Genomic DNA, 16571 nt, shown 5'->3' on the forward strand with positions numbered 1-16571 from the left:
CCTAGGGCTCATACAATACATGGGAGTCTTCATACCTAAGCTTGCTAATCATACAGCAAATCTCCGTGAATTGATGAAAGACGACGCTGAATTTGATTGGTGTGCTTCACATAGCCAAGATTTTGGGAAATTAAAACAACTCATCAGCAAAGAAACGATCCTGCAGTACTATGACAGACAGAAACCTGTAACACTCCAAGTTGATGCCTCCATGAGAGGAGTTGGAGCAGTACTGATACAAAATGGCCGACCTATTGCGTATGCATCCAAAGCACTCACTCCTACAGAATCAAGGTACGCAAACATAGAGAGAGAACTCTTAGCAGTAGTCTATGGCTGCGAGAAATTTCACACTTACCTATATGGAAGGTATTTCGACATCGAAACAGACCACCGCCCTCTAGAACAAATCGGAAAAAAAAACCTCACCAAAGCACCAGCCAGACTACAGAGACTATTACTGAGGCTACAGAGCTACGACTACAACATCAGATACAAGCCAGGAAAAGACCTGCTGCTAGCTGACGCCCTATCCAGACTATCAACACATGACAAACAAGAGATGGAAGGGCTGAGCATAAAGATCCACCACATTGTGAGTGTGACAAGCGTGAAGCTGGAACAGATTAAAGAGGAAACAGCCAGAGATGAAGAACTCCAGCTCCTCACCCAAATGGTAATACAGGGGTGGCCAGAAAAGAGACAACAAGTTCAGCCTATCCTCCGCGAATACTGGACCATCCGTGATGATATTTCGGTAGAGAATGGAGTCCTGCTGGCCGGATCACGAATCATCATACCCAAGTCCATGAAAAAAGAAATCCTCGAAAAGATCCACCAAGGACACTTAGGAATGGAAAAGTGCAGACTCCGTGCTAAATCCGCTGTGTACTGGATAGGCATGTACAAGGACATAGAAAAGCTGGTATCTACATGCCACATATGCCAAAAATACAGGAATTCACAACAGAAGGAGGAAATGACACCCAGTGATATCCCAAGCCGGCCATGGCAAACCATCGGAGCAGACCTGTTCACAGAGAACCAGCAATGGTATTTGATTATGGCCTGCTACTACTCCAAATTCCCATTTGTGAGAAACATAAAGGACTTGAAAGCTAAAACAATTGTGTCAATTGTTAGAGGGTTGTTTGCAGAGCAAGGAATACCTGAGCAGATCGTATGTGACAATGGAACCCAATTCACATCTCGGGAATTCAGAGAGCTGGCCACCGAATACGGGTTCAAAATCACAACATCTTCACCACATTACCCAAAGGGCCATGGGTTTATTGAAAGGCAAGTACAGACAGCCAAGAAAATACTAATAAAATGCCGAGAGGCAAAGGAGGATCCAAACCTGGCACTATTATCCTTACGGGCAACTCCACTAAAGGCTGACATGAAGTCTCCTGCAGAAATGCTAAATGGCAGGAAATACAAAACCACCCTGCCAAGCAAAATCCAACCCCCTATCGACCAAGAAGAAACAAGGGCAAAATTGGCAGCTGCCCAGGAGGAGGGGCTGAAACAATACAACAAAAATGCACAGTACTTGCCTGAACTATTTCAAGGCCAAAACGTACATGCTCAGGATCCAATAACAAAGAAATGGACCCCAGCACAAATCACCAGTAGGGCTGGAACCCCAAAATCATATATCATAGAGACAGAACCGGGCAGGCAGTTGAGACGAAACAGAATTCACATCCGCCCGACACCTGAAATGTCAACACCTGCAACTTCAAAGACAACACCAGCAACTCCTAGGACACCACCCACAGCAACAGCAACACCTGCCATTGATGACAACACATTCTCACAAACTGCTACCAGTGAGTTATATAGTCAACCAGCACCAACCAATGGCCAGGAAACGACTCAACAAGTCACCAATACATCGAGTGCAACACTGCAGGCAACAACCAGATCTACTAGATCCAGGAGCAACATCTTACCCCCAGCGCGTTATCGCTAGCACTGGAAGGGACAAGTCACAAGTCACGCCAAGACATGACTCTTGACTGGCTACGCACTACCTGAAAGAAAACAAGCTGCCATTATATATTTTGTTGTGTAGTATAGTAGAAAGCAGAATGCCATGAATGTGGGCAGAATAATCCCACGGTATCTGCTACAGGATTGCCACCCTCGCTCTGGAAATCCTCTAGTGTCACTAACTTTTATTCTTTTCTTTTGAGAAGGGGGGATGTTACATATGCTACATATTCATTGTAGCAGTCCCAACCTCCTGCACTACTTTGTATCAGGCACACTCACCACACACACACACACACTGTGATTAGGTATGTAAGCACTTTTCAGTATCACTACGCCACACAGGCAAGGAGCTGAATAAAGGAGTAAATTAAGGCAACTGAAACAACCTGAATTGTGTCGTTATTATCAGGACATCAAACCCGAAGACACAACAGTCTATCAGTGTTGGATCATCATATCTCTTATCTTATTATTTAAGCATTCTCAATTTTATCAGTTGTAATGATTTATGTTTCTCACAGGTTCATTTCCTTTAGATTTAAGTTTCAGTTTTAAGACTTCTGGGAATTGTAATGCCCTCTGCTTAATCACAATATGGAGAAAAAGAGTCAGGTTAGATGACAGATTTACACCCATGATCTCTGCCATTGATAGAAAACAGCTGCAATGCTCTGGCAAAGAAGTTTTAATCACACTGCTATATCAATGCATCTGTCTTTCCCCACATCAACTCTTTCGTGGAAACTCATTTCCATTTTAATTCATTTCCTTTTTTGCTATTGTGCCTCATTTCCATGACTTTCTTTTTATGAAATAAATTACAGTGCCCTCCATAATGTTTGGGACAAAGACCCTTCATTTATTTATTTGCCTCTGTACTCCACAATTTGAGATTTGTGATAGAAAAAAATCACATGTGGTTAAAGTGCACATTGACAGATTTTAATAAAGGCCATTTGTATACATTTTAGTTTCACCATGCAAAAATTACAGCAGTATTTATACATAGTCTTCCCCCCCCATTTCAGGGCACCATAATGTTTGAGACACAGCAATGTCATGTTTAGTTGCATATCCTTTGCATGCAATGACTGCATTCAAGGACATCACCAGTTGCTGGGTGTCTTCTCTGGTGATGCTCTGCCAGGCCTGTACTGCAGCCATCTTTAGCTTATGCTTGTTTTGGGGCCAGTCCCCTTCAGTTTTTTCTTCAACATGGAAAAGGTATGCTCAATTGAGTTCAGATCGGGTGATTGACTTAGCCACTCAAGATTTGACCCTTTTTTAGCTTTGAAAAACTCCTTTGTTGCTTTAGCAATATGTTTGGGATCAATAGACAATAGGTGCAGGATCAGTCTTGCTGTAGGATCATTGTCTTGCTGTAGAATGAACCGCCAGCCAATGAGTTTTGAGGCATTTGTTTGAACTTGAGCAGATAGGATGTGTCTATACACTTCAGAATTCATTATGCTACTACCATCAGCAGTTGTATCATAAATGAAGATAAGTGAGCCAGTACCTTCAGCAGCCATACATGCCCAGGCCATAACACCCCCACCACCGTGTTTCACAGATGAGGTGGTATGCTTTGGATCATAGACAGTTCCTTCTCTCCTCCATACTTTGCTCTTGCCATCACTCTGATGTAAGTTAATCTTCGTCTCATCTTTTCCAAAACTGTGGTTGCCCTTTTAAGTACTTCTTGGCAAACTGTAACCTGGCCATCCTATTTTTGCGGCTAACCAGTGGTTTGCATCTTGCAATGTTGCCTCTGTATTTCTGTTCATGAAGTCTTCTGCGGACAGTGGTCATTGACAAATCCACACCTGACTTCTGAAGAGTGTTTTTGATCTGTCGGACAGGTGTTTGCGATTTTTCTTTATTATAGAGAGAATTCTTCTGTCGTCAGCTGTGGAGATTCTTCCTTGGCCTGTCAGTCCCTTTGCGATTAGTAAGCTCATTCTTCTTAATGATGTTACAAACAGTTGATTTTGGTAAGCCTAAGGTTTGGCTGATGTTTCTAACAGTTTTATTCTTGTTTCTCGGTCTCATAATGACTTCTTTGACTTTCATTGGCACGACTTTGGTCCTCATGTTGATAAACAGCAATAAAAGTTTCCAAAGGTGAAAGACTGGAGGAAAGACTAGGAACTGAGAGCTCTCTTATTCCTGCATTAAGGAGACAATTACATACACCTGTGAAGCCATGTGTCTCAAACATGGTACCCTGAAATGGGGGACTATGTATAAACACAGCTGTAATTTCTACATTAATAAAATCTGACACTGCGCTTTAACCACGTGATTTTTTCTATTACACATCTCAAATTGTGGAGTACAGAGGCAAATAAATAAATGATGGGTCTTTGTCCCAAACATTCTGGAGGGCACTGTAGATCTTAATAACCAGTTTTGCATCTTGAATGCTAATTGTATTTGCTTTCTGCTTCTTCAGGGTTTTCTTGATCTCCCTGAACAACTCAATTTGATTCCATCTGAGCCAATAATTTCATCATGTCCATTAAATTGCTGATAGAACATATTAATATAAATCCTGTTGGAAGTAAACCAGTTCTGTATGGAAATAAACAAAAGCTATAAAATCTCTAAATTTAGACTTGTATCTGATGTTCAATTTATTTTCAACTATAGTTGTGAAGAAAAGGTTCATGAGTATTGGCCATCAATATTGATTCAGAAAACATGCTGATGTAAACTAAAACCTAAAAAGAATTGTGGTCTTTATAATTGTTCATTTCTAATATTTGAAAAAATATTTCTTTGGATTATACATAATTGTATAAAAGTGTGCTTGTAATAATTTGAGCAATAATTTGTTTTTGTTCATCTGAATTTTGCTTCGTAGGTTGATGAAGGCATGCATCTCCTTATTACTGGCCCAAATGGATGTGGAAAAAGTTCTTTATTCAGGATATTGAGTGGTCTCTGGCCGGTATATGGAGGGGTATTGTATAAGCCTCCTCCTCAGCATATGTTCTATATTCCACAGAGGTGAGTGCTTTAGTTTCGCTGAAACATTTTACCTTTGCCTTGCTAAAAGACATGCAATCAATGTCTTTTTATGTTTTTCGTTCTCTGAGCTTTGCCAATTTGTTTTCATGTCGCATTTTTGGCTCATGATTGAATGAGCTTGAAGTTATTACATGCAGCACAAATCTGGTGAATGTTAATGCTTTTATGCTTGTATTGTGCAATTGCAATAAACCTGCACAATTAGTGCAGCCCACAAAATCAGTTTGTGGAGCATGTGTGGCTGTGCATGAGGAGTACTTTTAACTTGCTTTGTCTGCACTACCCTCCCTACCTCATCCGTCAAATTGTGAGTGAAACCAGGATTAAATACCATGGATGGAATTGTAGCATCATGGCATGAGAGTCGCCAGTCTAAGCCAGTTACAAACACATGGGAGTTGTTGGAGTATCAGTGCTGGAAATACAATTGCTATCATCCAAATGGAGAGTAGAAGTTTCCTCATCAGCTGCTGGCATTGTCCTGAAAACAAATAATGATTGGATTCACTACCTTCAGACCCATGCCAATGGGTAAAATGGGTGTTGTCTCTTCCTGGATGTACTCGATCATGCACAGCTGTCATGGGATCTGATAGCTTCCACTGATGCATGTAGACTTTGGGTGGTTTCTGCCAGTGTTTCCATAGAATCTAATGCATGCTCTGTCAAGTAGTATGTTATGGGAGAATCGCAAACTGCTGGCATGAAATTGCACTTCACTTCCTGACTACAAGGGTGAACACCTTGCTGTGTTACAAGCTTTGTGAGAAGTTGAAGAAGGACTTCACCAGGCCCCAAGAAATCTCTCATGGGTCATTTCTAGTTGAGCCTTTTTTAACTCTTGGGTGCCAGGTTTAGCGATGGAAGTAATCACGTGCATGATTTACTGTCATCCTTCTCCAAATGTTTCTGGTTAGAATCAATGTGTTGGGGAAGAGGTCTGAAAGTTTTTATGGTGATGAAAATAAAAGAACACAAGAATGAGTCTGAAGAAGGGGCACTATCCATTTTCTCCCGAGATGCTGTCTGACCCGCTGAGTTACTCCACCATTTTGTGTCTGTCACAAGAATGACAAGACAGAACATGCCATGCACTGTGAAAGAGACTAAAAAGATGGGTTATCTACTCCCATATTTTCTTCCGTTATACCCTCAGCTTGTGTGAAGATTATGTGGTCCATTGCACCCAGGTTCACCCATAACAATCATTATTCAAGTCTTGACAATCTTTGAGACCTGCTCCAGGCATTGACTTCCCAGATTACTTCCTTCATATTGCACTTGATTTCAGAAAAGATTTGCCTATACATTTAAGGGCGGAAAGAATTGATTGCCAATCCTGTATAATTTCATAACGGTTTAAAAACTTGTGAATAATTACATCCCAGCTAAGTCCAGAAACATTTTTAACATATTCTGGTTTAAACTTGGCTTACATTTGACCTAAGTCATTAGCTGACATAAATATTCTTCCTGAATCACATGAGGATACATGGCACAGAAACAGACCATTCTGCTCCCACCCAGTTTATGCTGGTGTTTGTACTTCATGCAAACTTGCTCTCCTTTTTTTATTTTGCCTTAATGTTTCAGTAACCCTTGAATCCTTTCAGCCTCATGCCACCCCTCAAGTGTATACTGTTCTCCTCAACCACTTTCTGCTGTAGTTGGTTCCACATTCTCTCAATTCTTCTGACATAAGTTACATAAATTATCCACTGCATTTTTTGAGGAATGATGCTTTCTCTTCACCACACGTGGTAGCGTTTTATATTTATCCACTTTATCAAAACCTTTCCTGGTTTTATGTACCTTTATTAGGCCATCCCTTGACTGTCTTTTATGAAGAGCAGAAAGAGACCCACACAGTAGTTCATTTGCAACTTAATTGAAGTCATGTTCCTATTTTTAAGAAGTTTAATGCACCTTTTAACAATGGAATGAATCTGAGCTGGATGTGGCTGGAGATTCGAAAGGCAACAGGCAGTTTGTAGCTGTTTTGGAAGTATGACTTGCTTGACTGAGCCCATGTCTGAAATGATGCGAGTGACAGCTGCTGGTACATTTGGAAGGAGATTCCTGTACAGGAGACTAGGAAAACAGCAGGTTATGTCTTTGTTTTTACTTATTTTACTTCAGTTCATTGTTTGTTGGCATTTAACTCTTTCTCATAATTTATCTTTCCTGTAGTAATGATCGGAAGAAGGGTCTCGACCCAAAATTGCCCATTCTTTCTCTCCTGAGATGCTGCCTGACCTGCTGAGTTACTCCAGCATTCTGTGAATCTAATAGTTATTAATGATCTCATTTATTTTGAGAGGGCTTGTATACAAAAACTGGGATGTAATGCTGAGGCTCTAAAAGGTGCTAGTCAGACTGCATTTCAAATATTGTGAGCAATTTTGGGCACCATATCTGAGGAAGGATGTGCTGGATCTGGAGAGGGTCCAGAGGAGGTTTACAAGAATGATCCCAGGAATGAGTAGGTTAACATATGATGAGCATTTGACAGCACTGGGCCTGTATTCGCTGGAGTTCAGAAGAATGAGTGTGGACCTCATTGAAATGTACAGAATAGTGAAAGGCTTGGGTACAGTGGATGTGGAGAGGATGTTTCCACTAGTTGGAGAGTCTAGGACTAGAGGTCATAGCCTCAGAATTAAAAAACATTCTTTTAGGAAGGAGGTGAGGAGGAATTTCTTTAGTCAGACGGTGGTGAATGTGTGGAATTCTTTGCCACAGAAGGCTGTGGAGGCCAAGTCAGTGGATATATTTAAGGCAGAGAGAGAATGATTCTTGATTAGTATGGGTGTCAGAGGTTATGGGGAGAAGGCAGGAGAATGGTGTCAGGAGGGAGAGATAGATCAGCCATGAATGAATGGCGGAGTAGACTAGATGGATCGAATGGCCTAATTCTGATCCTATTATGATCTTATGATCTCAAACTGCCTTAGCGTATTGGTATTCCTCACACTGATCTAATTTTCTTCCATGTCCATCTCCTTGGTGAATACTGACACAAGGTACTCATTTAGTATCTCAACTATATTCTTAGGCTGCAAGCATAAATTCACTCCTTTATTCTTGAACATCCTACCTTTCCCAGGTTACCTTCTAGTATCTAATGCAAATCTAAAAAGCCTTGGGATTGTCTTGGGATTCTAAATTGGGACAACATTTAGAACCCCTCTGGTCATTCAAAGTTCCCTTACCTTGCCTTCCTTATCCTTTCTCTACTGGAACATACTGCTGTTGAGCTCTGGTAATCTGTTCAAAAAGACTAAAAAAAGACTCATTTCTTTAAAAGAGCATGTCAGATGATGTCTCTTCTTCATTGATAACTGCTCCTAATTTACTCTCAGTAGCTCCTGCCTAATAATGCTACTATGTGCCCTACCCACATTTATTACCTTCCCCAAAGGTCCAGACTTATCCCTATTCATAACCCTCTTGAAACTTATGAAGTTGTGTTCACTGTTCCCAAAATATTATCCCACTGAAATACCAATCACCAGGCTGGTTCGATACCTGGTACAAAGTCCAGTATGGTTCCTCCTCAAGTTGGACTATTGACACGCTGTCTCAGGAAGCCTCCTTGGATTAGATCTTAGCATGCAAATGTTGCACACTCTAAAATGAGAGAGCATCTCTGTATACATAAGAGTTCAAGAGTTGAGTCTAAATCAGATCAGATCATCCACAATTACACTGCGTGCTGAAGGAAGCTCAAGGGGATGTATGTCCTCCTCCTGTTCCAATTTGTTCTTGTACCAGATACGTATTTCAGTGTTATTTCACAAACTGATTTTTTTTTCATTTTGAAATAAAGGATAATTGGGATTATTTATTTTGAAGATGGAGACAAAATGCTGGAGTAATTATTTATTTTTGACATGCCACTAATCCCAGTTAACCAATAATGTGCTAATTCAAGAAAAAAATGGTTAAAAAAAATATGACCCAAACCTCTTAATCTTTGAGCATTGTTTATTGATTTAAATCAACCCTGGCTCTTCCACAAGTTTGAGACCAAATAATGGGCAAAAGTAAGACCTGCACAGGTGCAGGTCTATACTTTTGTTGGGACTTGCTATTTTCTTCACTCTTCTGCTGTTAGCTTTCCTACCTGTTCAGAAAAATAGCCTGAGTAGATGGGCAAGTAGTAAGAAAATTGAGACTGACTAAAGTATTATTGTCGATTTTGATTCTGAGCGTATTCCCTGACAAAACACTTTCTAGTTGTAAATGAAAGATGAGATATGACTCAAAGTACAGCCATTGACAGGGGCATTATCTTCATAATATTTTTTTATTTGAAACATTCGGACTGTAGTTTAAACTAAACAAAATTACATTGTGTACTATTGTAACTAGGATATGTTCTTTCTAAATCTGTTACCTTCCAATTTTTTTCAAAATAGATTTTTGTGTAAATGGTACGTCTTTTATTTTTGCCAAGTTAATGGTTTATTTTTATCTGGGTTCACAGGCCTTACATGTCTGTTGGAACTCTAAGAGATCAGGTTATCTATCCGGATTCTGTGGAAGACATGCATGAGAAAGGATATGCAGATCTGGATCTGGAGCATATTCTAGATATTGTGCACTTGAATCACATAGTACAGAGAGAGGGAGGTATGAGTTTCATTCCAAAAATGCTTATTTTTAATAGATAGTATTTCTGTGAGATAATTTAATTGAAGTGTGCCATTGGAATTTATTTCTAAGTTTGTACTTGGTAAATATAATATTTTTTTATACTATATTAACAATTATATAATTCGTCTCCTGGCTCCACTACTATTTATGGTCATTTGTAATTTAATGTGTTTTATTTTAAAATCAACTATAAATAGTTAATAGAAATGAACTTCTGGCTGTGTGGTAGTGATTGTTTATCTTACGGAACAAAGTAGTCTCCAAATTATCATAAGTAATTCTGAAGCTATACAGTGAAATATTAGTTAATACAAAAACATTACATGAATTCTTGTTTAATGAATTGCATGAATTTTCATAAAGTTGTGCATTTAAAGTCATTGTTTGTGGAGCAGTGAATGTGATTGACCATTGTGCATCTAGAAGAATAATTTGTCGTAATATCTCAACAGGAGTTTAACCAATAAACATTTGATACTATGTTGCAGGAAAGTATATCAAGAACGGCAACCTAATATTTTATCAAATAATTAAAAGTGTTAGGAGTACATTTGAGGAGAAAAGAGTTGGGCATAAAATGATAGGGAAAGAATTCAATCATTCTCCAAAATTCCCATCACCTTCAACATGATTCCACCACCAGTCACATCTTCCCATCCCCACCCCTTTCCCCCTTCTGCGATACAACTCCCTATGCCACTCCTTTTTTTACTCGTCCCTTCCTATCCGAACCATCCCCTTCCCAGGTACTTTCCCCAGCAGCTGCAGGAAATGTAAAATCTGTTGCTAGATCTCATCCCTCAACTCCATCCAGGGACCCTAGCAGTCCTTTCAGGTAGATGGAGGTTCACATGCACCTCCGCTAACTTCATCTAATGCATCCGGTGTTGCCATGCAGCCTCCCGCTCATCGGCAAGACCAAATGTTGACATGGAAAGGAAAATATGATTTTTTTTTAATGCTAATGGAAAATATTCTCCAGGAGAGGATTGCAAATTGGCGCAGCGGTAGAGTTGTTTCTGACAACGCCAGAGACCTGGGTTCAATCCTGACTGGATGCTGTCTGTACAGAGTATGTACGTTCTCCCTGTGAGCATGTGGGTTTTCTCCAGGTGCTTCAGTTTACTCCCATACTCCAAAGATGTTTGTAGATTAATGCCTTTGGTAAAATTGTCCTTTGCATGTAGGATAGTGCTAGTGTATGGGGATCGCTGGTCAGTATGGATTCAGTGGGCTGAGGGGCCTGTTTCCACACTATCTCTAAAGTCTACATGTAGCAATGTTCTTGTTTCTTTTATGTTAGAAACTGGGAACTTAATATTTGTACCGTGTGAAGAAAGATATACCCGCCCTTACAAGATTGACTTATCTCATAAAATGAGGTTAAAATTAATACTATTATTCTGTAGTAACCTTGATGGTACATAAAATGCAGGTTACCGGAGCAGTCATTTAAAGTTACCAAGGTCATGTTGGTAACATGGAGCTTGCAGAAACTAACCATTCTAGAATTTCTATCGCGTAATGAATGAATTTTCGTTTAACAAAAGGCAAAAGTGGACTAGTATCTTGATTGGCATGATGAGTTGGGGTGAAGGGGCTGATTCCATGCTGTATAACTCTCTGACTTTATAGTCCAAATGTGGGCTGACCTTATAAAGCTTCAGCATTACATCTCTGCCTTTATATTCTCGTCTTCACAAAATTGATGCTAACACTGCATTTGCCTTCCTTACTACTGATTCAACCTGCAAATTAACCCTTGGGGAATCCTGCGCCAGCACTCCCAAGTCCCTTTGCACCTCCGATTTCTAAATTCTCTCCTCATTTAAATACAAAATGTGCATGACCGCATGATTTGCTGAGCTGTATTCCATTTGCCACTTTCCCTACTCTACCAACCTGTAAGTCCTTCTGTGGATTCCCTGTTTCCCTAACACTACTTGCCCCTTCACCTATCTTCATATCATCTGAAAACCTGGCCACAAAGCTATTAATTTCATCATCCAGATCATTAACATACAACGTGAAAAGTAGCAGATCCAACACTGACCCCTGAGGAACACCACTAGTCAACGGCTTCCAATCAGAAAAGCCGCTTTATGCTCACTCTTTTCCTTCTGGCAGAGAGCCAATCCTCTATCCATGCTAGAACTTTGCCTCTAATACCATGGGCTCCTCCTATATCCACCTTCAGACATTTTAGCTTTCCAAGCAACTTCTCACTTACAGCGACTGCACTCACTGCTGAATTTCTGGCATGTTTTGGCGTCTTATACTGAAAACTATTGCAAAAATGTATTCAGTTTGTCCGATATTTCTTTGTTCCCCATTACTACTTCTCTTGCATCATTTGCCAGTGGTCAAATGTCCATTCTTGCCTCTGTCTTATTCTTTATATATCTGAAAAATCTGAATGGTTAGATCCATTCCTGGTCAATGCAAGCAATATATTTGAACAAGTTTACTTCCAATAATAAATAATGAAATTTTGAAAATATGATGCAAAATTCACTAAGTACTTTGTTTAATTTGACAGAATTTTGATTTTTTTTACAGTAAGTGAGCATTATATTTTTTCCTGTTGCAGGGTGGGATGCCTTTTCTGACTGGAAGGATGTCTTGTCTGGGGGTGAGAAACAAAGAATGGGGATGGCACGAATGTTTTATCAGAAGTGAGTGGGCTATAAGACAAACGTTGAAAGTTATTACTAGATTGATCAAAATATTATGTTTGCTTACTTAAATAATATCATATCATATCATATCATATATATACAGCCGGAAACAGGCCTTTTCGGCCCTCCAAGTCCGTGCCGCCCAGTGATCCCCGTACATTAACACTATCCTACACCCACTAGGGACAATTTTTTATTTTTTTTTACATTTACCCAGCCAATTAACCTACATACCTGTACGTCTTTGGAGTGTGGGAGGAAACCGAAGATCTCGGAGAAAACCCACGCAGGTCACGGGGAGAACGTACAAACTCCTTACAGTGCAGCACCCGTAGTCAGGATCGAACCTGAGTCTCCGGCGCTGCATTCGCTGTAAAGCAGCAACTCTACCGCTGCGCTACCGTGCTAAATATGTAAACTAAATTGCTCTTTTTGTTATCCTGTAGTCACTTTATCTGGTCATTCACTGGTAATCTTGTCCATCCCTCATTCCACACTGTGGAAAATGTGTGAAACTTGAGACAGTGCAGCAAAAATATAGTAGATTGGTGCCTGGGAATGGGGATTTCAGTTGATGAATAGACTGAAAACGCAGAAAATGCTTTTATTAGAGAGGATTTGTACTTGATTAGATAGCACGGTCATGTTCAGGATCATGAAGGGTTGAAGAAGAGTGAAACAAGGACACTTCCATTTGGTAGAAGGGTTGAGAATGAGACGACATTGATTTTAAAATGAATGCTTAATGAGCCAGGGTGACATGAGGAAAATCTTTCTAAGTTAAGTAGTCATGATCTGAAATTCATTCTCTGACATGGTGGCAGCAGTAAATTTACTTGCACTTTTAAAAGAGAACGAGATAGATTCTTGAAGAAGAACTAAATTATATGAAGCTGAGAAAAAAAGCAGTGTAAGTGGGATTGATGTGATAGTTCTTAGCCGGTGCCAGCATGGGTTTGATGAGCACACAAGTCTCTTTCCATGTTGTAACGATTCTGAGTTTGTTATGTCAATTCCATGTATATTAGTAAAATTGCTTCCATCATCTTGCTGATCCACATGACAGGAAAATATTTGGTTCTTTTATTTGTGATCCTTTCCATTCATCACATTAAACTATTAGTTTTATTGGTAATCCCTTATTTTAGATATATTTGCCAAAACAGCAGAATTATGTCAAAATAGGAAACCAAATATGCCATCATATATCTGTAGTGCATTAGCCACATTTCAAGTTCGTTGCCACCATTTGCTATCCTTGGATCTTCCATGTGGGAGTATACTGCTGTTTTGTGCATGGTTCATAATGCATTAAAAGATTGTTTCTGGAACATATATAACAAATATTGTAGAATAATTAAATCTGTCAAAGTACATAATCCATTTCCATCTGAGTCAGGTAGTTAACTGTTTCCTTTGGAGACAATAAAGACTACCCACAATATACGCTCAAAGCTCTTGAAGCTTGATAAGTCACCTAGACCAGATGGACTACACCTTGACGTAAATGTGGATGGGTCAGTGAGTAAGTTTGTTTACAAAACCAAAATTGGGGGAGTTGCAGGCAGTGAGGAAGGCTGTCAGAAGATAGAGCAGGATGCAGATCAGCTGCAAAAATGGATGGAGAAATGTCAGATGGAGTTTAACCTGACCAAGTGCGAGGTTCGGCACTTTAGGAGGATGAAAGTAAGGAGAGAGTACACAGTTAGTTAATGGTAAGACCCTTAACAGCAAGCATTGATGTGCACAGTGATCTTGGAGTCCAAGTTCATAGCTCACTAAAGGTGGCAATTTCAATCTCTGGAAAGAAGGAATGGGTGACGTTTCGGGTCGAGACCCTTCAGACTGATTTGGGATAAGGGAAACGAGAGATATAGACGGTGATGAGGAGAGATACCGTACAATGAATGAAAGATATGCAAAAAAAGTAATGATGATAAAGGAAACAGGCCATTGTAAGCTGTTTGTCGGGTGAAAATAAGAAGCTATTGCGATTTGGGTGGGGAGGGATAGAGAGAGAGGGAATGCTGGGACTACCCGAAGTGAGAGAAATCAATATTCATACCACTGGGCTGTAAGCTGCCCAAGCAAAATATGAGATGCTGTTCCTCCAATTTGCGTTTAGCCTCACTCTGACAATGGAGGAGACCGAGGACAGAAAGGTCTGTGTAGGAATGGGAAGGAAAATTAAAGTGTCCAGCAACCGGGAGATCAGGTTGGTTCACGCAGGCTGAGTAAAGGTGTTCCGCGAAACGATTGCCCAGTCTGCTTTGTCTCGCCGATGTATAAGAGTCCACATCTTGAACAAGGGATACAGTAGATGAGGTTGGAGGAGGTGCAAGTGAACATCTGCCTAACCTGAAAGGACTGTCGGGGTCCCTGGACAGAGTCGAGGGAGGAGGTGTAGTGACAGGTGTTGCATCTTCTGCGGTTGCAGCGGAAGGTACCTGGGAAGGGGGTGGTTTGGGTGGAAAGGGATGAGTTAACCAGGGAGTCGCAGAGGGAACGATCTCTGCGGATGGAGGATGGAGATGGAAAAATGTGGCTAGTGGTGGGATCCCATTGGAGGTGGTGGAAATTTCAGACGGCTGATGGGGTGGAAGGTAAGGACTAGGGGGACTATGTCTGTTGTGACTAGGGGGAGCAAGGGCAGAGCTGCGGGGTACCGAGGAGACACGAGTGGGGGGCTCATCTATGACAGGAGAGGGGAACCCCCATTCCCTAAAGAATGAGGACATCTCGGATGTTCTAGTATTGGAACACTTCCTCTTGGGCACGAATGAGGGCCTCATCTATGATGGGAGAGTAGTGTTCGGCACAAACATTGTGGGCCGAAGGCTGCATTCTATGTTCTGTGTACACTCCTGGTTCTGAAAAGGATCTGTTTCATATCAGCGAATGAAAATAGCATTGCAGAAAATATTCAGAATCTACACGTTATAAAATACTTATTTGCAATTTAATATCCCTTACTTGCTTAACTTGACTTCAATTAAATTTATAGTTTTCTAAATTTATGTAAGATTTACATCAATTGTTATAAGAAAAAAACTTCTTGGGAATATACCAGTGGTTATTGTAGTTCACAAAGTTTATTTGATTTTATTTAGACCAAAATATGCATTACTTGATGAATGTACAAGTGCTGTGAGTATTGATGTTGAGGGCAAGATATTTCAGACTGCAAAGGATTCGGGGATATCGTTACTTTCTATTACTCATCGGCCATCTCTATGGTGAGTACTCCGGTGTTACAAATATTCTAATGAAAGAATGTTATACAGTTGCATGCAAACTAGGAATAAATTAATTGCTGTAATTTTTCTTTGCTGAATTCTGAATTTTATATTCTCCTCTACTGTAGCACCACTAATGCAGATATAAATCGAATTCATCTTGATATGTTATTTCAGACCGAGGCCTGGATAAATATTCGATTCTGAGGAATATGAAAGCATCGTAATAAGATTTGTGTCAAGCATTTTTTACAAATTTTGTTTTGTATTTATGTATTGAAAATCATAATACAAAAATGCAGCCACTTGCTTCATTGATTTGATGCATCTATAGTTTGAAACATTCATTTGATATCTGCTGAATTACTGAATGTGATGATGTACAACCATAAATTAGTTTGCCCAGTTATATATTTAAAAATGCTTATTTCATCTCCATGCATCAAGTGTGCGAATCATGCAACATCCTGCTTTCTATTGGTGCAGCCTGCACCAAATTCTAGGTAATTGTTCATTTCATTAATAGACTGCAAATGTTACTGTGTATATTAAGAGAAAACTCAAATTTATTTTTTCTGAGGAATTGACACATAATCTGTAATTCTAATTGTGTCTTTCTGCATTTTCCCCCTGGTTTATCATAATTGGTAATTTAGATAACAATCCAATTCCACTCCTCTTGTGCCAATCTCCACAGTGATAATATAGATTGGAAAGAACTATCCATCAGAGACCACATTCTTAGGGATTATGTTACTTGCATCTTTCTAATGCAAATAGCATCAATTTACTGCTTCTGCTGCCTGTCTGCTGGATTTTTGCCAGGATATTCTATTCTCAGTTTTTACTTTGGACTTGCAGCTCTCTCTTTCCCAGTTCTGATGAAGGGCCACAGACCCAAATTATTGACCGTTTCTCTTTCCAAAGATCAGTCTGACATCCTGAGGTTTTCCACGATTTCCCA

At 39.9% G+C, this 16571-nt stretch overlaps 1 protein-coding gene across 3 annotated transcripts in view; it reads left to right on the forward strand.

Annotated features, from left to right (window-relative positions):
* abcd2 (ATP-binding cassette, sub-family D (ALD), member 2) overlaps positions 1-16571 on the forward strand; it is a 42343-nt gene that overhangs the window by 20289 nt on the left and 5483 nt on the right. For all 3 annotated transcript variants that reach the window (XM_078419875.1, XM_078419874.1, XM_078419876.1), the window contains 4 exons: positions 4868-5013; positions 9524-9669; positions 12284-12368; positions 15482-15607. In XM_078419875.1, the coding sequence (XP_078276001.1) occupies positions 4868-5013; positions 9524-9669; positions 12284-12368; positions 15482-15607 (503 nt within the window). The remainder of the gene's footprint in view (positions 1-4867; positions 5014-9523; positions 9670-12283; positions 12369-15481; positions 15608-16571) is intronic.

The sequence above is a fragment of the Rhinoraja longicauda genome, chromosome 23, assembly GCF_053455715.1.
Source record: "Rhinoraja longicauda isolate Sanriku21f chromosome 23, sRhiLon1.1, whole genome shotgun sequence".
Classification (NCBI taxonomy): Eukaryota; Metazoa; Chordata; class Chondrichthyes; order Rajiformes; family Arhynchobatidae; genus Rhinoraja; species Rhinoraja longicauda.